The 23,845-nt window shown below is 54.0% G+C and overlaps 2 protein-coding genes across 7 annotated transcripts in view; one reads left to right on the top strand and one right to left on the bottom strand.

Annotated features, from left to right (window-relative positions):
* IL21R (interleukin 21 receptor) overlaps nt 1–12,463 on the top strand; it is a 35,672-nt gene extending 23,209 nt beyond the window's left edge. For all 3 annotated transcript variants that reach the window (XM_081553390.1, XM_081553389.1, XM_081553388.1), the window contains exons 3-9: nt 737–839; nt 3,903–4,102; nt 6,321–6,484; nt 7,531–7,708; nt 8,151–8,244; nt 8,649–8,733; nt 10,952–12,463. In XM_081553390.1, coding sequence (XP_081409516.1) covers nt 737–839; nt 3,903–4,102; nt 6,321–6,484; nt 7,531–7,708; nt 8,151–8,244; nt 8,649–8,733; nt 10,952–11,686 — 1,559 coding nt within the window. In that variant the 3' untranslated portion in view covers nt 11,687–12,463. The remainder of the gene's footprint in view (nt 1–736; nt 840–3,902; nt 4,103–6,320; nt 6,485–7,530; nt 7,709–8,150; nt 8,245–8,648; nt 8,734–10,951) is intronic.
* Nucleotides 12,464–21,943: 9,480 nt separating this feature from the next.
* The window catches only part of GTF3C1 (general transcription factor IIIC subunit 1), a 76,871-nt gene continuing 74,969 nt past the window's right edge, over nt 21,944–23,845 (bottom strand). For 3 of the 4 annotated variants that reach the window (XR_014072323.1, XM_081553385.1, XM_081553386.1), the window contains exon 37: nt 21,944–22,987. Coding sequence is in view for 3 of the 4 variants with exons in the window: in XM_081553385.1 (XP_081409511.1) it covers nt 22,781–22,987 (207 nt within the window). In the remaining variant the exon portion in view is untranslated. The remainder of the gene's footprint in view (nt 22,988–23,845) is intronic. The other variant, XM_081553387.1, reaches the window with a different exon arrangement.

Here is a 23,845-nt window from a genome sequence, read left to right as displayed (position 1 = left end):
AAAACCGAACTAAAACTTCAGTGGATTTTGTCAAACATTTACCAAAATTTAAATTGTGGTTGGACCTATAATTTGAGAACCAAATGAAGCAATTGACATTGGAGCTGCAAGAGTATGAAATCTTCCAACAAAATTGCCTGAGAGGGCCAGAATTGCCTGTGCCACTTGGTGGTACTTTGGGTAGTAGAATACATGCATTTTGGCAAATATATTCAAGGGCGTCTCAGGTTTCTGAAGCCTTCTTGCTCCCTCAGAGCACTTCCGGTCACTGAGGTCTTTGTCTTGTCTGAGACCAACTGCAGGGGAATAGAAAGCTCCTCCTTGTCTCTCATTGGCTGCATGAATCCCTCTCCCGGGACGTGCAGATTCACCTGGCATCTGGGGCATTCAGGATGCGCCACCTTGAGAGGAAGCCTGGCCAGAAGGGATGATGAGCTGGTGTCTGGACACGGGGCTTGTGGGGAGAGCCCACAGTGGGGACCTGCTTAATTTAGGAATCTCATCCTCACAGCCAGCCTCAAAATTTTGGGGGGCTCAGAAACAGAATTCTCAGGTGGCAAGAACCCCCCTTGCCCCAGTCCTTCACCTCAGTGGCCCTTGAATCATCATATTCATCATGTCCCAGGGACCCCTGCTTCCCCTCACCATCCACCCCTCAAAGGGGTTAGGGGGTGGGGAGCCCTGCAGCCCCCACCCAACCCCCCCACCAAGGCCTCTGTCTCCCCTGACTCTCCAGCCTGGGGCTGCTCCAACCTCGTCTGCTATACCGATTACATCGAGACTATCACCTGCATCCTGGAGACATGGGCCGAGCACCCCGACACACTCACCCTCACCTGGTAAGTGGCTGGGCCTCGCCAGCCCTGGGGATGCTATTCAGGGTAGCCCTGGAGGGCTGGGATGAGGCAGGACCACCAGAGACCTCAGATTGAATTGGACCGACTTGGTGTCTGGCAGGTTTTGTTGTTGTATAGTCTTTGTGTCTGACTTTTTTGCTCTCCCATGGACCGTAGCCCACCAGTCTCTGTCCATAGGATTTCCCAGGCAAGAATACTGGAGTGGGTTGCCATTTCCTTCTCCAGGGGATCTTCCCAACCCAGGGATTGAATTCACATCTCCTGCATTGGCAGGCAGATTCTTTACCACTTAATCACCAGGGAAGCCCTCCTAGCAGGTAGTTAAGCCATTAAAAAATATCTACCACTTTATGAGGGTTCACTCAGCCATTTCACCAATATCACTTGGTTTCACTGTGGGCTGAGAACCATGATCTGGGACCGTGAGCTGAGAATCACTGACTGTGGTCTGGGAATCAGTCTGCCCACCTTACAGATGTTCACACAAGGCTCCTGAGACTCATCCAGTAAGCAGAGCTACAGAGACCATACTCTCTTGCCCACACAAGCCTGACTGTGATTTTGAGACTTCAGGATGACCAGACTCCCACGACTGTCATGAACACTGAATACATGCCCCACATCCAGCTATGCTTCACATGAATGATCACTTCTGATTCTCACAATTATTACTCCCATTTTACAAATAAGGACATTGGGATTCAGAGAGGTTATGCAATTTGTCCAAGGTCACACAGCCAGTGAATGGTGGAGCTGATATTCAAACACAGGCAGTCTGACTCCAGGATCCGCGGGTCCCTATTAGTGCATAATGCTAAAAAAAACATTGTTCATTGCACTCGTTAAAGAATGGTAATGTGTATTTTTTTCACTTTATTTTTTAAAACAGGATGAAGGGTTCATGCTTTTATTTTGCTTATTTATTTTTAAATTTTTAAAAAAATTTAGCTGTGCTGGTTCTTTGTTGTGATACATGGGCTTCTCTCTAGTTGCAGTACACGGGCTCAGTTGCCTCATGGCAACTTAGTTCCCAGAGCAGGGATCGAAGCACACCCCCTGCCCTGGAAGGAAGATTCTTAACCACTGGACTACCAAGGAAGTCCCAAGGCAGATTTTATTCAAGACCATCATGATAGGTGTAGGAAGCGGGGATTTTGGCGTGGGGAGGAGAGATTGGGCTCAAATAGAATTCAACAAGGAAAACTGGGAATTTATAGCCAAGGAGAAGGGCAGTGGATGGAAAAACACTGAGAGGAAACATCAGGGGTCAGGGGAGTTCCAGATAAACTGACCTAAACTGATGGCAGCCCAGTGTGATCAGACATCACCTAGGCAATGGCAGAGGATGAGGAGATTGACCAGTTATCACGGATGGACAATTCTGGCTAAGCTGACTTAGCAGGATTCTTGCTGAAATTAGCCAATGCCCGAAAGTCAGCACCTAGTTGAGGAGAGAGTTCCAAGGAGCCTGAGCTAAGCCTGGTCAAGGAGGGTTTTTGTCAATATACTGCTCAGGACAGAAAACAGGTGGCTTTCATTCTGTCGTCACCAATTCATTCGTTCATTCACTTACTTCTTCAGAACATATTTATTAAGCTCTTGCCAGACATTTGCAGGCACTGGGGGCTCAGTAGAGCCCAAGACTGACAAAGTCCCAGCTGTCCTGTAGCTGACACACTGCAGGGAAGACAGACAATAAACATGTAAACAGTCAACATGATATGTTCTGAGACTGGGTGCTTTAAAGTCCAGGAGCCTTGACCCTGGAGTGGAGAGTCAGCAGCGTGGGGGGAGAGCGGCTTTAGCCAGGGTGGTCTGGCCAGGCCTCTCTGGGTGAGAAGGAGGCAGTCAGGGAGCTGAGGAGAGGGCATTCCAGGCAGAGGGTAGCGCACATGCAAAGGTCCTGAGGTGGGGACAGGCTGGTGAGTTTGAGGAATAGGGAGGAGGTCAGTGTGGCTGGAGCAGAGTGAGCCAGGGTGAGGGAGAACCACCAGGGAAGGAGGGGAGAGGGAGGTGGGGGCCAGCTTTTATTGTGGGGGTGGTGAGAAGCCACCTGAGGATTTTAGGCATGGAGGCGACAGGGAATTTTTAAAGGTCCCCCTGGATACAGTCTAAGAGTCTTGGAGACCCCCTTTTTTCCAGCAAAAGTTTCTATTCCAGCAAATACTTGGCAGAGAACTGAGTCCATGCCTCCATATTAGCCCTGGAGGGTGGTCATGTGCATAGCCTGAAGAGGTAGGTAGGGGAATAAATATCTTGTGAACTCCTATATATACTTCAAAACCCACTGTTTCTGCTCACTGGCAGTTAAAAAGCCAGAGCATTTTCCCCCAGCTTTATACCAACAGCCTTCCTGGAAACCACCCAAAGCAGGGGGTAAAGTTCATTTGGCTCTTATCTTGGCCCTGAGCACAAGCGCTTATTAGGTATGCATCGGATGCTGGACAAAAAGAGGGCAAAAGGGAGACTTGAAATGCTTAGCTTCCTTCCTCAGATCCAGTTGATGGAACTGACAGGGATATATTTAGGCTCAGTCCAGGAAAGAATGACCCAAATTTCCAAAGTTAAAAGCTACTGCTCTCCAATGGGGCTTCCCCAGTGGCTCAGCGGTAAAGAATCTACATGCCAATGCAGGAGACACAGGTTTGTTCCCTGGGTGGGGAAGATCCCTTGGAGGAGGGCATGGCAACTCATTCCAGTATTCTGGCCTGGAGAATCCCATGGACAGGAGAGCCTGGCGGGCTGCAGTCCATAGGGTCGCAAAGAGTCAGACACAACAGAAGTGACTGAGCATGTATGCATGCATGCTCTTAAGTGAGGTAGTGAGTTCCTGGTCCCCTGGAGGCATACAAGTCAAGCCTGGACACAGTCCATCAGGGCTGCTTCAGGGAAGGAATATCTTCCCTGGGAAAGGAATAGTTGGACCAAGTAACCCCCCAGCCCCACCTCAAATCCCTCCCAGCCCCAAGATTCTGGGCTTGGGCCCTGGCCCTGAGCCCTGAGCCCTGCTGGCCTCCAGCCGTGACTGGCTGTCTGTCTTTGAAGGCACGACACATTTGAAGAACTGGAGGACGAGATCACCTCCTGCAGCCTCCTCCAGTCCACCCACAATGCCACCCATGCAGAGTACACGTGCCACATGAATGTGTTCCCCTTCATGGCTGACGACTTCTTCAATGTAAGCATGACAGACCCATCCAGCAACTACTCCCAGGAGTGTGGCAGCTTTATGCTGGCTGCGAGCAGTGAGTATCCCTCAGACCCCAGAGCTTAGGAGAATGCATGGTTGCTGAGCTGGTCCCTCAGGCCCACCCTCAAGGCTGACCTGTCTTATGTTGTTCCCTCTCCCTAGAGTTCTTTTTGCTATAGTGTGATGGGTCGATCAGTAGGTTTGAGTCTTAACCAAAGAGAGGCAGCAGGGTTATGGAAACAAGCTGGACTGGGACCTAGGACCTTGGCCTTCAGTTCTGGTTCAGCCCTGCCTGTCTGTGACCTTGGACTGCTCCCCTATTTATAGAGTGAGGGTCCTTTGAACCCTGACTCTTAGGGATTCTCTTCCCATTATGGGGGACACTGGGTCCCAAGAGAAAAACCTCCCTGAGTTTTCTCCCATTCATTGGCTCTGTGAGGCCCAGCATCTCCCTCCAGGCTGGGGGTAGCAGGGAGTCCATGGCAGAAGGGGCCCAAATGGTGGAAGCAGTTGTCTCTCTGGGTCCAGAACCAGGTTGGGTCCAGGTGTGTCCAAAGTGGGATTTCCAGGGAGGCGGGTGAGAGTCCCGTGCCCAGAGGCATGCAAACACAGACTGCTAAGGGAGTCCTGTCTTCCTTGGGAAGGCCCAGCCTCTGCAGTTTGGGAGTTTCTGGCCCTAGATCCCCAGCGGTGGGGCCGGGGGTGAGAAGGTGTCTGTCATTCACACCCTGGGGGTCCAGGTTTGGATTATTTCACTGTGGGTGTCACACCACACAAGGTGTGAACGAAGCTTCACAGACACCTAGACACACCCAGAGTCTCTCTCACATACACACATTCATAAATACACCCTTGAACACGTGCATGGGTGTCCCATCCACCCTTGGCCTGTCCGGCCTGGACACCTGCCTGCATGCTCGCTCCTACACGGGCACATGTGCCTGCATGCTCTCTCAGCCACGCAGATCGAAGCGTGGCTAGTTCACAGAGCCGGGGTGCCCTCCTGCCCCTCTGAGAGAGCTGGGCAGACAGCAAGCCTCCCCCTGCCCCTGCAGAGGAGAAGGGACTGCTCTACTGCCCCCCGCCTCACAGAGGGGCTCCAAGTCACTTTTCTCTCTGGCCCTGCCTCCCCCTTCCTGCCAGGGTCTGAAGCCTGGCCTGTGCCCAGATTTGGCAGGGGGCAGTGTTCTCCCTCACCCCCAGGCCCTTTTCTCCTCCTGGGCTCTGGACCCCTATCCTTGACCCCATTCCTGATTCCTGGTTCTGGTCCACACCAACCAGCCCAGGACACACCAGAAAGTGGAAAACCAGGCCTCCATTGGCCTGGGGAAAAGAGGAGAGGGCCTAGAAGCATTTCCAGTCCCAGGAGACAATGAAACTCCCCCCACCGCCCACCACCTCCTGAGCACACGCCTTCCCCCATCACAGTTAGTGGTGCTGAGTTGTCCGCAGCTTCAGAGTTGCTGTTTGAAATCCCTGGTGGGGATGCGCGTTGGTTTCACAAGCATCTTTTGAGGGCCTACTGTGCACCAGCTCTGTCCTAGGAGCTGTGGACGCGGCATTGACAGGAGAAGAAAACCTCTGTCCCCAGGAGCTAAGATTCCCCGAGACCGGGGCGGGTGGCAAGCAGGATCACAGAGCCATAGAGGGTGTGGTGTAGTGACTCAGATCTCCGTTCCTGCACTTTCCAGAAAATGTCCAGGAGATGACAGCATTCACATCACATTCCTAGGGCCCCTTCGAGCATCAAACTGCTCCTGCAGAGGAGCCCGGCAGGCACTCAGAAGTGGTAACTTCCATCATTAGCATAATTCGTGCTAATTAATTAGCATGGTGCTAATTACAGTCTCTTGACTTCTCAAGGAAGCCAGAGTTAAAAGAACGCGCGATGCCGTCATTTAGAACAGACATGGAGAACATGTGGGTCTCGTTGGTTTTTTACCCCCTGGCTGCCGCCGGTCTGCATTCTTGCCCCCCTTGAAGGGTAGCATCCCCCTTGAGACTGGGAGGGCTTGGTCTCTGAATCTGTGTCATCCATCTCTGTCCCCTGCCCAATTGGGTTAAGTTGGCAACCCAATCTCATCTAAATCTCCCATTTCTCAGATGAGTTAAGGCCCGGTGATGGGGTGCTTCACCCCAAGTCATTCAGGGTCACTAGTCTTCATCTCATCGAGAATGGATCAGGCATAAGGGAATTTATTCCCATCACCACATCCTTCTCAGTTGCTGCAAAATCTCATCCCATTTTTCTCTTTCTGGCTTTTTCCTGTAAGTCAAGCCATCTCCCCCTTTCAACGTGACCGTGAACATCTCCGGATATTATAACATCTCTTGGAGTTCCAGTTCCAGTTCCAGTCCCAGTGACCGTGTCTACGCGCTGAAGGACAAACTTCAGTATGAGCTGCGGTACAGGAAGGTTGGAGAACCCTGGGCTCGGGTGAGGCCCTCAGAGGACTGGGGTGGAGGGGGTCGGGGACGGGGGGGAAGGGCTGTGCAGAGCATCCAGGTGGGAGGAGGGGCAGCCACAGGTGAGCCTGTAATTCAAGGTCCAGAGTGGAAACCAAGGACTCACCAGTGATGGACGCTCTCCCTGGCGCTCTCTCACTCCATGCTGTCCTCGTCTCATTTTTCCCCCCCGTAGGAGACCCCTTAAAATCCCTTCCTTCCTGTCCCTGTGTCCTCCTCTATCAGCGTGCCAAAGAGGAAGGGATCAGCACCATCCCTGGTTCTATCTCAAGTCTAGTTCTGTCACAGTAGGAGACGTTTCAGAAATGGGGCAGCCTAGAACCGTCCCACTATACTTAGAATGGCCACCGTTGGAGACTTCCAGAAGCATCGATAACAAAGGAAGTTCAGAGAGACCGTTGTTTCAAATGTGAAGGCTTCTGAAGGTGTTCTTTGTTTAGGGTGTTGAAGAGTTCCAGAAAGGCCTGATGTTTAGAACAGTCACAGCTGAAGAGTTCTAGAATTATCCATCCTTTAGAACGGTCCCAGTTGAAGACTTTCATAAATGCCATTGTTAAGACTGTCCCCAATGGAAGACTTCTGGAGGCATCAGTTGCTAAGATGCCTGTAGTTACAGATGCCCAGAAATGCCCACTATGGAAAATACCCACTGTTGAAGAATTACAGAAGTGTCCAAGGTCTGGAACGCTGCCAGTTAAATATTCCCAGGATGGTCACTGCTGCTCCTGGGACATTTCCAAGCCCAGCCAGTAAGGGTCCCCTGCCAAGACTGTGAGTGGATGAGCTTGGATCAGAGAGAAACAGAACAGAGAACTATATCTCAGGGAGGCCACGGCTCTATGCTGCCCAGGCTGGAGTGGCCAGAACTCAGACTGGGGCTTGATTCTTTCGGAGGGGGCAGAGACTTTGTGGGAGAGACTCTGCCCCTTTCATGGGGGCTGGTGAAGGATGGTTCTGCTGGAGCGGGGGCTGGACTGGGGGTTCATGACTCGGTGCATCCTTTCCCTGTGCCAACAGAGTCCAGGGAGAAAGCTGATCTCAGAGGATTCCAGAAGCATCCTTCTCCTCCCCTTGGATTTCCACAGTGGCTCAAGCTACGAGCTGCAGGTGCGGGCAGGGCCCCAGCCCGGCTCCTCCTTCCAGGGGACCTGGAGCGAGTGGAGTGACCCAGTCGTCTTTCACACCCAGCCGGAAGGTAGATGTGAAACAGGGATGGATGGATGGACACCCACTCCTTGTACTAGACCTTGTCCTAGTGCAGCCACCCCGAGCCTGGCTGGAGGGTACCCACTGAGTCCTGCGTCTGCTTGTTGCCACTCCACAGCATTTCTAGGGCCCCTGCTTGCCAGGCCCCCCACTGGGTGCCAGGCACATCTCCCGGCAGGGCATTTGATCCCCCTAATACATCTGTGAAGTGGGAATTATTATGCCCATTTTGCAGATGAGAGAAGGGAGGCTCCAAGGGATTAAAATCACTTGCCTAGGGTAGGGGTTGAACCCAGGTCCATCCCACTGTGAGGTACCAGCAGCCTTCCCACCCTCTTCCCCTCCAGCCTGGACCCAGTGCCCCCCACACACACTCGTGTGGCTTCTTGTAAAGGTCAGTCAATGTCACCCTGTGTTTGCTTCCTTCCCAGAGAGAAAGGGAGACCTGTATCTTCACCTGGTTCCCATCCTGCTCATCCTGGTCTGCCTCATCTTTGTTTTCTTGGGCCTGAAGGTTCCTTGGAGGTGAGGCCAGGGCACAGGGAGGTAGGGAGGGTTTCAGCCTGGGCCAGGATTTGGGGGACACCTCTAGGAGCTGGAGTGCCCAGGGCCTCCACTTCCTGACTCCTCCCCACAGCCCCATGTAATTGAGGGTGGAAGAGGAAGTCAGGGCTCAGAGCGGGGCAGCACTGGCTCAGCACAGAGTAGGCAGCCCAGCCCTTTAACACTGTGCACCTTCAGGAGACTTGCTGCCCCATTTTACAGATGTGAAAATTGAGGCCTGGGGCAGAGGGGCGGAAGGGAGGGGCCCAAGTTGTGTCTTGGAGACGCTGAGTCTCCCGCAGGACACATTTGGGGTGCAGCTGAGCAGGAGGCCTGGCTGCCCTCTGGGAGATGCAGGGGGACTCACCTGGTCTCTACCTTCCCAGGCCATGGGAAAAGGTGTGGCTGCAGGTGTCCAGCCCAAAGCCCTTCTTCCAGCCCCTGTATGTGGGCCACAGCGGAGACTTCAAGGTGAGCATCCCCACCCTGTGATGAGCCCCTTGGAGCCTCTCTCCTTCTGGGAGCTAGCGTCTCCCCTCACACCTGGACCCCCCAGCCCCACCCTGCAGGTCGGGGGCACCCAGGTCCCCACCCAGCCCGGAGCCAGACTTCATTCTCTCCATCCACAAAGTGGCTTCAGTCTCTCCATCTACAAAGTGCAGGAAGGAATTCCCGTGGAGCAGGGTTGGCATGAGAATTAAACAAGATCCTGCAACGTTACTCAGGCCAAGGAGTCAAACTGGGGCAGAGGGTGAGCCAGGGGGTCCCTTGAGCCCCAGACTGGCCTCCCAGTCCTTTCGTAGAAACCCTGGCTCTGGAGGTGGGGAGGGAGCAGCTTCTGGGAAGGAAATGGCCCCACCTGCAAAATACATGGGGCCCCCACCCCCGCTGCCAGCACCCATGGGTTCTCTGTGCCCATTTACCGCCACCTACCCACCCGGAGGCGGCAGCCACCACAGAGAGGATGTGGTGGTGGCGGGCGGGGCAGACAACCTGCTCCAGCCAAGCCTGAAAGTCAGGAGGTGTAACCTGCCGGCTGCCTGGCCATCACGGAGCGCCCGTCTCGCCTCTGCCCTTTCACCCCCGTAGTAGCCCCTGTGAGTGGGTGGCTGGGTATTCCATTGTCCCAGGGGAGATACGAGGAGACCAGAGACTGAGGCTCAGAGACAGGCGGGGGTGGGGCCTAGGTTCCAGCCCACGTCCAACCAACCTTTCCTCTTTCCTCTGCATTTCCCTGAAGCTCAACTATTACGTCTCTGCTATGTTTGTTTTACCAAGACTCATATAGCCCTCGCTGGTGCACCGGGTGCTCCGCTAGGAGCTCCACAGATGTTATTCAATTTATCATTTAATCCCCACAACCACTCTGTGGAGTGGGGACTGTTAGTGGGCCCGTTTTGCAGATGAGGAAGCTGAAGCACAGAGAGGGCAAGTAACTGGCTTAAGGCCACACAGCTGAGAAGTGACTTTGGATCAGGGGTGACGGGCCTCAGCAGGCTTCTGAGATGAGCTTTCTGACCAAAGAGCTCAAAACTGGGAGATTTCAGTTCTCAGGGATGTTCTCTGCCGACTGGATGGAGACCCTGTGTCATGAGGGGAACCCCTGGCAGGCAAGGGCAGGGAGACCCTTAAAGCTTAAGGTTGGCTGCCTCAGTCCATCTTTGCCCCGCAGCCCTTATCAGGAGATGCAGTTTTGATCCCTGGGTCAGGGAGATCCGCCGGAGAAGGAAATGGCAACCCACTCCAGGATTCTTGCCTGGGAAATCCCATAGACAGAGGAGCCTGGTGGGCTACAGTCCATGGGGTTGCAAAGAGTCGGACACAACTGAGAAACTGAACCCCCGCCACCACCTTATCCTTTCTGAGTGACTGGTCCTTATTCATTCCGCTCATTCATTTATTAATATACATTTTTTGGGCGCCTACTGTCTGCTAGGCACTGTGTGAGCCTCTGGGGGACACAGCCGTGACCTGAGAAGCGAGGGGCTTCTGCCTGGCCACATGTCCACCCTAGTAAGGACATAATCAGGAGAAGCAAGGTTTCGAGAAATCTCCCCAAGGAAAATAAAACAGGAGGCCTGGTGGGGGTGCTGTCACTCAGTCCTCAGGCCCTCCTGACCTTTGGTCCCCATTACTCGGGAGTCTTGACCCCACACCCACACAGACCCCAGGCCACTGAGCAGTGGATCATCTGTGCCTGTAGGCTGCCAAGAGCCATGGCTCCTTGCTACAGGTGGGGAAACTGAGGCCCAGGGACTCAGGGACAGTGGGGGGGACCATCTCTGGACAGGGACGCAGCAGGGTGCTAATCTCCACCACCCCTATCTCTCTATATTCTGAAGTCTTCCTTTCTCATCTCTCTTCCTGTATGTCTTGTCTCTGTGTCTGTTTATATGTAAACAGCCCACCCCCTTACTCCTGTCCCTGGGCTTCCCAGATGGCCTTAGTGGTAAAGAATCTATCTGCCAATGCAGGGGATGCAAGAGTTGCAGGTTCAATCCCCGGGTTGGGAAGATCCCCTGGAAGAGGAAATAGCAACGCATTCCAGTATTCTTGCCTGGAGAATCCCATGGACAGAGGAGCCTGGTGGGCTACAGTCTGTGGGGTCGCAGAGTCTCACACGATCCAGCGACTGAGCACCCTTATCCCTGCTTCCATCCATGACTCTCCCTCCTTGCCTCTCTTGCAGAAATGGGTGGGCACACCCTTCACTGCCTCCAGCCTGGAGCTGAGACCCTGGAGCCCAGGGGTGCCCTTGGCCCTGGAGATGTGCAGCCTGTGCCCACCGCAGGGTGCAGCCAAGGGGCTGGTGCCCACAGAGCTGCCGGAGCCCGCAGACCTGGTGGAAGCCGACGGGGTGCCTGAGCCGGGCTCCTGGGGCCCGGTGCCCTCCACCGCCGGCAGCTTGGGCAGCTCGGTTTACAGCCAGGAGAAGGACCGGCTGTACGGCCTGGTGTCGGTGTCTGTGTCCATCGACACGGTGACCGTGGTGGACGCGGAGGGGCTGTGTGCCTGGCCCTGCACCTGTGGGGACGATGGCTACCCAGCCCTGAACCTGGACATCGGCCTGGAGCCTGGCCCGGGCACCGGGGACCCGCTCCTGAGCACGGGGGCCACGATCCTGTCTTGTGGCTGTGTCTCGGCTGGTGGCCCCGTAAGGCCGGGCAGCCTCCTTGACCGGCTAAGGCTGTCCCGTGAGGATGAGGCGGATTGGACACCCGGGCCGTCCGACAGCGAGGCGGGCTCGCCCCCGGTCGGCCTGGACATGAACACGTTTGACAGCGGCTTCGCGGACTCTGACTGCGGCAGCCCAGTGGAGAGTGACTTCAGCAGCCCCAGGGACGAGGAGCCCCCCAGGAGCTACCTCCGACAGTGGGTGGTCATGGCCCCTCCGCCGACACCCCCGGGGTCCCAGGCCAGCTAGCGAGCCAGCTGGCGATGCTCCTGAGCCATGAGCCGCAGACGGGGTCCCCGGGGGCTGTGGAGTGAAGAGGCCTGCAGCCCTGGTCTCCCCAACGGGCCCCCTGAGCCTGGTGTTCATCTGGGGTTCAGGGGCCCACTGGTGTGGCTGTGTGTGTGTGTGTGTGTGTGTGACCTGCGTGCCTGGGTGGACATGGAGTACGCCCATGGTGATGCCACGTGTGTGTCTGTGCCGATGTGAGTTCCTCATGTGCATGAATGTGAGTGGCATGTGCTGTGTGCAACATGAGGACAGCCTCCCTCCCTCCCAGGCACGTGGGGGTGGCCCCCGGGACATGTGCCAAGAGGCCAGTCGTGCGCTGGAACCCGGGCCCTGCCTGGGACAGACCACAAGCCCAGCACCCCCCCAACCCCCCAGGTCCTGCCTCTGGGAGCCACGCAAGGTCCACACTCTTCCTCATCACCTCTCAGGGGGCAGGAAAGGGGACCAAGCGAGCCCACCGTGACCCTGGGGGTGGGAAGACTGGGGGGGTGGGAAGATTGGAGGGGTGGGAAGATTGGGGGCGTGGGCGATGAATGTGGCTCTGTATCCTGACTCTGACACCTCCTGGCTGTGCCATCTTCCACGAGTCACTTCTCCTCTCTGGGCTGGAGTTTCCTGTCTGGACCGGAGTTTCCTGTCTGGACCATGTGGGTGGCCTAACCTACCCCGTGGAGAAATCAGAGAGGTCGCCCACATAGGGTGTGCAGCCTAGACCCTCAATAAACATCAGTTTCCTTCCTTCTGCGGCCAGGACCACGGTCTGTGCTAGAGGTGGGTGGGGCTGAGAAACCAGACAGGACCCAGGTACCTGCGAGCTGTCCCGCCCTGCAGAGGGGCACCTGGGGGATTCTGGGCTGAAAACCAGCTTTATTACTTAGAATCAGCCCCTCAGCAACCAAGATTTTGTTTTCGGGCTCCTGCTGCCCATTTGTTGTTCCCATTATGTGCCCAAGAGATATTGATTGAGTACACACAGGTGCTGGGATGCTGGAAGAGGACCCTCCTCTTGGCACTCACGGTGGGGGAAGGACACTGGACTAGGCTGTAAGAACACAGTGGTTCTGGTCCCTGGCATCTTATTTGTTCATCCTGGGGAATTAGAGGAAGTCAAGTTCTTGACGGTTTGTCAGAGAGCCTGCTGAAATGTGAAATTAAGATGCTAAGAAAATACTTCTTTGCGACATTTTGAAGGCACCTTACTGAACATCAGCTTTTCACAGGAGCTAGAAATTGGTGCTGCACATTGCAAACACTTCTTACTTTAAAAAAGAAAAAAAGATTCCAGGAAAATCACAACGGACATCCCCGTAGTAGGGCATAACATGCAGAGGTATTCCCCATCCCCTTCTCTAGAGCCCGATAAAAATCAAAACAAAAAGAAAAGAAAAGAGATCATTTTTCTCCTAAGGGTGCTCACCTTTAGAGGCAGCCTTCTCGAGGCCATCGAGCAGGGTTAAAACAGTGGAGTCTGTTTCAGTCACTGGCTCTCAGAGCCCTAAGGGACTCTCCACCCCAACCTGGCCCTTCTGGTCCTCCCCAAAATTCAGGCTGCAGGGCAGCGCCTGAAGCTCTGGCCTGTCTCTGCGTTTGGACGAGGCTGACCTGCCGATGGCTCCTCTGACTTCTCTGTAAAAAGGGGGGGGCGGGGTGGTTGGGAGAAGTTGCTGAGAGAACACGGGATTCCTTGGTTCTGAAAGTTCTAGAACATTGATGGTCTTAATAGTGGGACTGGGATCAGGATGTGCGAGGTGCAGATGGGAGCACAAGTGTGAAACCACAGCTCCTGCAGGTGTGAGCAGCCCTCCCCACCCGCCACTGTCACCCCGGAGACGCTTGAGCCAAGGTGTGCTGTGGTTTTCACACCTTCAGGGAGACCATGGGCTCCAGGCACCCCACAAGCCCCAGGCTCTCCGGGGAAGCAGCTCAGCTCTCCAGCACCTAGAGCCCTGGGCCCAGGTGTGGGGCGGGAGGGGACACTTGCGACCCCGGCTGATGGCAGGCCAGGGTGGGGGAGGGGCACGGGTCTCTGGACTGGGCCAGACAGGGCTCCCCACCGACACTTTGGGTCTTTGAAGGGGACCCAGCTCATTAAAGTCGGTGCAGAAGGGAGACAGGAGCTGGCCCACCTGGGGGGCTGGAGTACCAGGAGGAGGGAGTGGATGGATGACCGATGGACGAGTGGGTGCATTACTGGGTGGACGGAGGCATAGAAGGATGGTCAAGGCTGGAAGGAAGAACAGTTGGATGGATGGATGGAGATAAACAGTTGCTAGAGACAAGGATGAAATACCAAATACAAGCTCCAGGAAGGTGGCAACTTCGCCTCTTGTGTTCGCTGCTTCACCCCGATCAGGCACACGGGAAGCCCTCAGTAAAGTCTGATTTGCAGCGTTGGCTTATTTCCACGGTATAAACATTTCACCACGGTCAATTTCAAGCTCCCAACTCGATGGCTTTAAGCACGGGATGGGAAGAGATGTTTATAACTGACACTCCTAGCTGGTATGAGGCAACCAGCACTTGGATGGGAGATCAGAGCAGGCAGTAGGAGGGCCCTGGGGGGTCTTCAGGAAGGAGGTGGTATTTGTTGGGCTCTGAAAAATGAATAGGAGCTGTAAGGGACACCAGCTACTCAGGCAGAGGGAAGAGCTTGAGCTAAGGCATGGAGGTGTGACCGAGCCTTAAACATGGGGTCGGGAGGGCAGAGGTCCCCTGTCACCCAGAGTCCAGGCCACACAGTTACTAACAAACCTGTCTTTAGAGGCAGGAGGATGCCACCTGCTGCTCCTGGCCCAGCCCTTTTCCATCTGCAGGCTCCCAGGGGCGGGCTATCCATTCAACAAATGAAGTGAAGGTGCAGAAAGGACCGATGACTTGTCTGCGATCACACCCTGAATGAAAGGTCAGAGTCAGAGCCTGAACTCTGGGCTCCTGACCCCAAGTCTAGACTCTCCTCACCTTGCTCTGCTGGAAGGCACCTGAGTCAGGAGGGAAGAAACACCCATGGGTACCTGAGCTTGTGTCAGCATCTTTGGGGGGCTGACCTCAGCTCTGGGAATGGCTGCGTGACCCGGGCCCCACCCAGAGCATGCCATTCTCCTGGCCTCAGTGAGGGTTCAGGGTCAGACATGTGACCCAAGCTGGTCCGTATGCTTTTCCTAGTCGCTGTAGGGGTGGACTAAGCCTGGAGCTGCTGGGGATGGAGGTGGGTTAGAGGGGAGAACCAGGAGGCAACAGCTCATCTGAGATGAGGCCAACACACTGGAAGGCAAAGCTGGGAAGTGGACCCATATTCCTGATAATACCTGTTAAGCTCTTGGATCCAGCCATGCCTGAAACTACACTCCGCTTGGGCTTTTGTGTTACGTGAGTATAGATGTCATACTGTTCACCGAGTACTTCCAGCTCTTGGTCTCCTGTCCCCCTTGTGGTCAGATGGTGCCACATGACCAGGACTGGCCAATGGGTTGTGAGCAGAAGTGGTAAGGCTCACTTCTGGACCAGAGCATTGACCTGACAGCCGTGATGCCCTTCAGAGTGTTCCTCTCTGGCTCAGTGACCAATGGTGTTTGAGATAGTGGTTGCTCCATCAGATCCAGGCCTTGAGTGGGGAGATGTGGAGCAGAATGTCTGCTTCACCTGTGATGGACATGGATTGTGAGCAAGAAATAAATCCTTTGTGGTAATCTGCTACAATTTGCGGGCTGATTGTTACCACAGTGTAACCCAGCCTATCCTGACTGAATTAATGAGTTGTTGTTGTGTCCATAATTGCAGCGACCCCATGGACTGCAGCATGGCAGGCTTCCCTGTCCTTTACCATCTCCTGGACCTTGCTCAAACTCATGTCCATTGAGTCAGTGACGTCATCCAACCATCTCATCCTCTGTCGTTCCTTTCTCATCCTGCCTTCAATCTTTCCTAGCATCAGGGTCTTTTCCAATGAGTTGCCTCTTCGCAGCAGGTGGCCAAAGTATTGGAACTTCAGCTTCAGCATCAGTCCTTCCAATGAATATTCAGAATTGATTTCCTTTAGGAACGACTGATTTGATCTCCTTGCAGTCCCAGGGACTCTCAAGAGTCTTCTCCAACACCACAGTTCAAAAGCATAAATTCTTCAGCATTCAGTCTTCTTTATGGTCCAATTCTCACATCCATATATGACTACTGGAAAAACCATAGCTTTGACTATATGGACCTTTTGTCAGCAAAGTAATGACTCTGCTTTTTAATACACTGTTTAGGTTGGTCATAGCTTTTCTTCCAAGGAGCAAATGTCTTTTAATTTCATGGCTGCAGTCACCATCCGCAGTGATTTTGGAGCCCAAGAAAATAAAGTCTGTCACTGTTTCCATTGTTTCCCCATTTGTTTGCCATGAAGTGATGGGACCGGATGCCATGATCTTAGTTCTTTGAATGTTGAGTTTTAAGCCAGCTTTTTCACTCTCTTCTTTGACCTTCATCAAGAGGCTTTTCAGTTCCTCTTCGCCTTCTGCCATAAGGGTGGTGTAATCCGCATATCAATGAGTTGTAAGTTTCCTTTTTTGTGTTTAAGCAGGTTTGGGAAAGGTTTCTGTCCCTTGCAGTAGACAGTATTCTCATCTTAGCCTTGCAGTGAGGATTGTCCTTCCATCCCAAGGAAGGACTGCATTCAAAGGGGCCTGAGGACCAGGCTCCATCATGTCTCAGGAAGGACCTTGGGCAAGTCACTTGCTGTCTCTGAGTCTCAGTTTCCTCTTTTGTAGTGTGGGGGCAGGAATCAGCCTCTTGGCTCTGGGGATGAAAAGGGAGGATGGGGACAGGGACACTAAATATGCATGTGCTTCCCTGCCATCACCTTCAGCTGGCCTCTGGTTCAGGTGAGGGATGAGCTGTGGTCCCAGCCCTTCTCCAGTCTCCTTCCCAGAGAAATATCCTGAAACTGACATCGCCCTGTGCTAGGATTTGAAGAACCTGAGCACTCCAGCTTCCCGACCCTTCCCCATCGGTTACTGCAAGGTCTCAGCCTTGGATGCTGTCTGGGTATCTGGGATGATCTACTTTGGGAAGGAAGGAGAGGGTGCAAACCGGACCCAGCCCTTTGTTGTACCACTTGAGAAGTGGAGACCAGAGGGGCAGTGACTCAGTCACCTGGAGTTCATGCTCCCCCATCCCAGCATCCTCGGCTCCTTTTTTGGCTTCTTGTTGGAGGGAGAGCTTCTTCTCCCCTCCCCTGCCTATCTGGGGACTCAGTTTACCTGACCTGCAGCCAGCATCGCATGCAGAATAGCCCTTCACAGCCCACCTGAACTACAGTCCCTCAGATGCACCGTCAGAGCCCAGAACACACCTTCCATGGATGACGGCAGAGTGAACAGACGTACTTCCCCTCCAGGAGCTCACCATGAGCAAAGGAGCAAAGGAGAAGAACATAAAAACTCTCCACAATGAAGGGGGGTGTGATGGGGATCATCTGCAATCAAGAAACATCAACACAGAAATGGGAAACAAGTGGAGTCAAGTCTTTGCTCAAAGATAACCTTTGCAAAGGGACCTACCCAGGGTCCCTTACTCAAAACTGCAGTGCCGCATTTTATCATTTTCTGTAACATTTATTATGTTAATATATGTCTCTTTCTTGCTTATCATATTTAATACGTGCTCTGCTTGCACAGGGATTTTTTTCTCTTTCATCCACTGCTAGGTCTCAGAGCCTAGAATAGTTCCTGGCACATAGCATGTGCTCAATTAAATACTGAATGAATGAATGAGTCAATCAATCAAAGGCAGAGTTGTGACTGACAAAGCAGCGGGCAGAGATCAGGAGGTGAACTGAGCCCAGGAGGGACTCATCTGCCCTTGGACTTGGAAATGCCCCGGAATGGGACATGAAAGTGAAGACAGAGGCTTCCTTGGAAGTTTGTGAATGCAACAAGAGACAACTCCCTCCTCCACCCCGCCCGTCACACTCCACTGCTCACACTGAGGCGGTTAGGGGTCTTACTCCATCTCTGGGGGCAACAGACGTGCGCGTTTTCTTTTTATAAACTGATGGCCCCAGAAAATAAATTTTACATTCTGCAATTTTGGGGGTCTCTCAGCATCATGCTGGCCACCCACCCCAAAGCAAACCCCATCCCTGGAAAGGGGCTTAAGGGGGGAGGGCTTTGAGGCTGGACGGCCTGAGTTGGGAAACCAGAAGATCCAATTACTAGCTTTCAACCTGCAGATATCATTTCACTTCCTTGTGCCTCAGTTTTTCTCCTACATGGAATGGGTATACTGACTAGGACCAGGACCAGGAATCAATACGTGTGAAGTATGGAGAGCGGTGTCTGGCACATTGGAAGTGCTTAGAAAATGTTGTTAGTTTATCATTTTTGTGGACAAGTCACCCCCACCCTGACCCCCACTCCCGTATACTTTTGTTGATCTCAACGTGGCTGGACAATGAGCTGTATGTGCGTGCACGGGTGTTCAGTCGTGTCTGGTATTGTAGCCTGGGCTCCTCTGTCCATGGAATTTTCCAGGCAAGATCACCAGAGTGGGTTGCCATTTCCTCCTCGAGGGGATCTTCTTGAACCAGGGACTGAACCTGTATCTCTTGGGTCTCCTACATTGGCAGGAGGATTCTGGGCTACCTGGGAAGCCCAAACAAACGAGCTATTAATACAGACATCTGGAGACCGGACCAACCGGCCGCAAAAGGAGATATTGGGTTGCTGCTGCCACCTGCTGGTGACCACTGGAACTTGGCTGAGGAGCAAGCTGAAGTGGGGTGTCCTCCCTACACCGAGGTTCAGGGGCTCCGCTTGCATTTGCCGGGCACTGTCAGGGGGCTACACAATTGTCACGGCAACTCGGTGCGGTGGGAATGGTCACAAGGTGAGCCGGTAGGTTCTTTTGGTTACAATATTGTGTTAGTTTCAGATGTACAGCATGATGATTTGATTTTTCTGTGGTTTTTTTTTTTGCAGATTATATTCCATATAGGTTATTACAAGATATGGGTATAATTCCCTGTGCTACAAGGTAATTCTTTATTCCCTCTCTGTTTTACGTATAGTAGCTTGTATCTGTTATTCCTAACCTTCCAATTTGTCCTTCCCCTTCTCCCTCTCCCCTTTGGTAACCGTAGTAGGTTTTTTTAAATTATTTATTTACAGTAGGTTCTTTTCAATTTTTTAATATAAAATTTGTTTTAAACATTCTTATTTACATTTTACTTTTTTAGTAGGTTCTTTTTTAAATTCAACAAGGGCTGAATTCTACTCCTTGGGTGGGTGGGCCTGCATTGGGCACCAGGTGGCGTGGGTGGCGAGACCACACTAAGCAGGGAGATCACACACACCCACACGCATATAAAAAATACACATACACTTCACACACACAACACACATATGCACACGCACGTGTGGAAAATTCCCTGGCATAAGTGGGTCAAGGGCCCAGGGGAAGGGTGGGTAGTCAGGTGAAGCCAGAGGACACAGATCACCCAGCCCGGGGTTCTGGGTGGCCTTGGGCAAAGCGAGGCTGGAAGGGGAGGAAGGGGATGTGGGAGGCTGGCAGCTGCCAGACACTGAGCGAGATCTGACTGGGCTTCAGAAGGAAGGGAGGCAGGCCTGGGAAGGCAGAGAAGATGCTCAGTGGGGAAAACCAAGAAGCAATTTCACTAAAGAGGGAATAACATCAGGACCTCAGTGCCAGGACTCCCGCCTCGAGACTCACCTCCTAACACATGGCTCTCTATGCGCAGACACCGATGTGCAGGGGCACTCCAGGGTAAACCACTACTGGAGCTGGGTCAGCATGCAAAACGCCATCACAGGTCTGTGTTTTCTCGGGGGTGGGGAGCATAAAAGGTACGTAAATGCAGAGAAAAAGGCCTGGAGAAGAAAGAAGCCTGCAGGTTCAGGTGTTTAAAGAGAATGGATTAACTATGGCTTATGTAAGCAAAAAAGAGTAAGAATGAAGAGTGTGGGCTACCCTGGTGGCTCAGTTGGTAAAGAACCCACCTGTGATGTAGGAGACCCGGGTTGGATCCCTGTGTGGAGAAGATTCCCTGATGAAGGGAATGGCACGCCACTCCAGTATGCTTGCCTGGAGAATTCCATGGACAGAGGAGCCTAGCGGGCTACAGTCCATGGGGCTGCAAAGAGTTGGACATGAACGACTAACACCTTATGTAAGTAAAACGGAGTAAGAATGATGAGTGTGGAGGGACAAGGAACCCAGAGGACAGACCTTCGGGCGTCCGGGGCATGCTGTCACTCGGGGTGAACAGGATATGACCCCTCTGGGCTTGGTGCTCCCCCACTCTCATCCTGTGTTTTACTAGGTAAGCGAAAGTCGCTCAGTTGTGTCTGACTTAGTTGCGACCCCATGAACTGTAGTCCACGGAATTCTCCAGCCCAGAATACTGGAGTGGGTAGCTACGCCCTTCTCCAGAGGATCTTCCCAACCCAGGGATTGAACGCAGGTCTCCCACATTGCAGGCAGTGTTTTACTAGGTAGTTTGGAGAAGGCAATGGCACCCCACTCCCTTGCCTGGAAAATCCCATGGACGGAGGAGCCTGGTAGGCTGCAGTCCATGGGGTCGCTAGGAGTCGGGACACGACTGAGTGACTTCACTTTCATTTTTCACTTTCATGCATTGGAGAAGGAAATGGCAACCCACTCCAGTGTTCTTGCCTGGAGAATCCCAGGGAGGGCGGAGCCTGGTGGGCTTCCGTCTATGGGGTCGCACAGAGTTGGACACGACTGAAGCGACTTGGCAGCCGTGTTTAAAATCTTTTTTCTTCTAAACATGAATTCCTTCCCACCCTGGGCATGCAGATTTTAATTTTCCATAGTTCCTACCCTGCCTAGTATTAACCAGGCCACTTTATATTATCTGCCAGGCCCTGAAGCCACCTGATCTCATAGCTTCTGGTCTACACTTACTTTGCAAAGCTTGGGTGCAGAGTTTGGAAGGGCAGAGAGCTACCTTGGATGGGGGCTAGCTGAGGGGGTAGATGGACACATGGACAGATTGATGGATGGGTAGGGGGAGGGAGCGAAGGAGGAGGTCGTCCTGGTACAGGATGCCTAGATGTGGAAATGTGGGTCACAGGAACCCCCTCTCTCCACTGGAGAGCTGAACCCTTGCCCTGGTGTCCATCTCCTAGACACATGTCCAAACTGTCCCTCAATCTGGGGACATAGGGAAGGAAACAGACTTGACCGAGTCCTACCACGTGCTTGTCCTTGGTGTTCTTCAGCTCATCTGGCCCTCCTGTGAGGGGGAGAGTCTATCCCCATTTCTCAGATGAGAAAACCAAGGCTCTGGGACGGAAACATCAAGACTGGATCCCAACCCTACCTTCCTCCTGCCACGAAATGCATTCCCACATAATCAGCATCTGTATTTTCTGTTTATAGAGCAAATCATATCCATTATTCTACTTGATTACCCCAAATCACCTCAAATGCTATTTTTTCACTCTGGAGTAAAAACAAAGAAGGAAAAAAGAAAATGATGCCAAGACTTGGCTAGGTCTTGGCAGTGCTGGGTTGTGGGGGGGTTCACTCTCAAGACGCTGGACCCCATGTTTCCTGTCCTCTGCCCCCTGTCATCCTGGAGTCTGGCCTGGGGACCAGGTCCCCAGCAGAGAGAAGATGGAAACCCAAGGCTGCCAGGTGGGCCAGGCCATGAGCTGCAGGTTAAGTGAGAGGAGCTTTGATGGGCCTGAGACCTGGCCTGGGGGTGGGCCAGCCATGATTGGGGGGGCATGTCCCATACTTGTGACTGTCACATGCAGTATCTCTTTCCAGAGAAGATAAAGATTTAGATTTTTTTAAAAATGTGAAACCTCCAATTTTAAAGAAATGTTGGTAACTAACTAAAAAACAACAAAGAAACACTGTGAGTGAAAGAGACCAGCTGGGGGCTGAATCCACGCCCCAGGCTTTGACCCCAGCAGCCTGCCAGCATCGCAGGTCGTGGGCTCGGCCACAGGCCTGGCCTGGGCATGGCCGGACGCCTGTTAAGGGACAGGCCAGGGCCCGGCTGAGCGGGAGGAAGGGTTTCGAGGCAGCAGCGTGCGGTGAGGCAGCGCCCAGAACGGGCCGAGCTGAGCTCACCGCCAGCACCAGCCTCTTCCTCGGGTTTTACCGACAGCGTCTATTCCCAACTGTTCTGCGGCGGAAAACAAGGAGCCACTGGGGGATCAAAGATTCTTTAGGAAATACAAAACAATATGCATTTACTTCACTTTAATTAAAAAAACATATAAATACATGCCAGGGTTTTTTTTTCAGTAAGGAAAGAGGCTGAAAAAAAAAAAAAAAGACAAACCCCAAACCTACAAGGACTCCCCGTTTCCAGGTGGCAGGAGGCCTGCGGGTGGCTTGCAGGCTCAGCCCTGGCACAGAGGTCAGGGGTCCTGCCTCCAGAGGAACAAGTCTCAGTGGCGGCCTTGGCAGGGGGTCACCCAGCCTGCGCTCTGTGACATGTCGCCACGAGGCCCTGTCCCTCAGGCACGGGGGGTTTCTGGGGAGCGCAGAGTCCTCCAAGACAGGGTGGCTGGAAGCTGGAACGTGAGTCTGCGTGGATGGGGCAGACCCCCGAGGCCCACAGCTCCTGACCCCTCACTGGCTGGTGGGCAGATGTCCACAGAGAAGGCTCGGGGCCTGGGCAGGCGGCTTTGCTCCCAAAGGGCAGGATCGTCTTGGAAGCCCTTGGAGGACCAGCCCACTGGGGCCTCTCACTTACCACAACCAGGATCCAGAAAGATTGGAAACAGGAGGAGAGCAGGCGGGGAGCGGCATCTCTAAGCTCCCCCACCCAGCTCCAGGGGGGACAAAGCACAGTCCTCAAGGCCAGCCGCGGACGGGCTGGGTGCAGGCGGCCAGGTGGTCCTCCATCCAGAGTTCCAGGCCAGAAACCACAGCCAGGGCCGCAGGCCGGGCATACAGCGTTCCCGTGGGCGGGATGCAGGAACCCCTGGGTCCCGACCTTGCCAAGCCGCACCTCATAAGTGGGCAGAGGCCCCCCAGGAGAGAACACTCGGGAGGCTCGCCAGGACCACACGGGCCTCAGAGGTGGACCCACTTGTTCCAGTTGACCTCGTTGGGGAAGACGCGGCCTAGGCGGATGGTGCAGTCCAGCGTGGGCTCGTAGAACACCACGGGGCTCTCGTCCAGGCTCAGGGGAGCCTCTCCAACTGGCGGCTTAGAGAAGAGCGAGACGGGCGCGGGCTTTCTCAGCACGCACTTTTTAATGCAGCCCAGGGTCTCCAGGCCCTGCAATGGCACAGACAGACCGGTTTCCACGGGCATTTAAGGACCACGTCCTCTGTACCCAGAGTGGCCTCCCAGAACAGACACACGAGGGTGGCCTTGAGAGACGAGCAGGGGTTGACCAGGCGGGTTTAAGCAAGAGCCCAGGGTGAGAGAGAAGGGCGTGGCCAGCATTTATACAGCAGCCTCGTGTTGAGCAGGGTCTGCAGACTGGCTTCCAGACGGGGTTGTTTGGCCCAGACCTGCTGTGAAATGCAGGGAACTACACACTGAACTTCCTGCTCCTGCTTCTGTCGAGGAGTTGGAACTCCTGTGCACACACAGCCAGAGCGCAGGGCGGCCGTCAAGCCGAGCTGCCCTTAGGAGACCGTGGGCACCTCACCAGCTCTCTCTGCCACCCGTGGGGGCTGGTCACTCACCTACCTGCCAGTCCCTGTGGGCACGCAAGCCCTTGAGCCCTGGTCTTGAGAAAGGGTCAGAGTTAAGACCCCGGGGATGTTTCTGGGTAAACCTAGGCAGCAGCTCGGGGCTGAAGGAGGACCTGGGAGGGACGGCCTGGGGTGGGAACCCAGGGCAGGAGTGAGGGCTGTGGGAGGCTGAGTGCTGAGAACCAGGGCTGGGCACTGGCAGCTCTAAAGAGCAGATGCAGGAGGAAGGAAATCAGCGTGGGGCTCGGCTGGCGCAGTGGCCTCGGAGGGCAGTGGGGCCGACCTCTCTGGGCAGGGGGGCGGGAGTAAGCTTTGGGGGGTGTGCGGGGTGGACACCAGGGGCCCAAGACTCTTCTGAGGAGCTGGCTCTCTGCAAGGAGGCCAGTGCACCCTCGTGGGCTGAGCCAGTATGCAGCGGCCAACCACAGAGCTC

Source organism: Giraffa tippelskirchi, chromosome 13 (assembly GCF_054371585.1).
Source record: "Giraffa tippelskirchi isolate mGirTip1 chromosome 13, T2T-mGirTip1v1.2.pri, whole genome shotgun sequence".
Lineage (NCBI taxonomy): Eukaryota > Metazoa > Chordata > Mammalia > Artiodactyla > Giraffidae > Giraffa > Giraffa tippelskirchi.
This window is presented reverse-complemented; position numbering and strand designations above follow the sequence as displayed.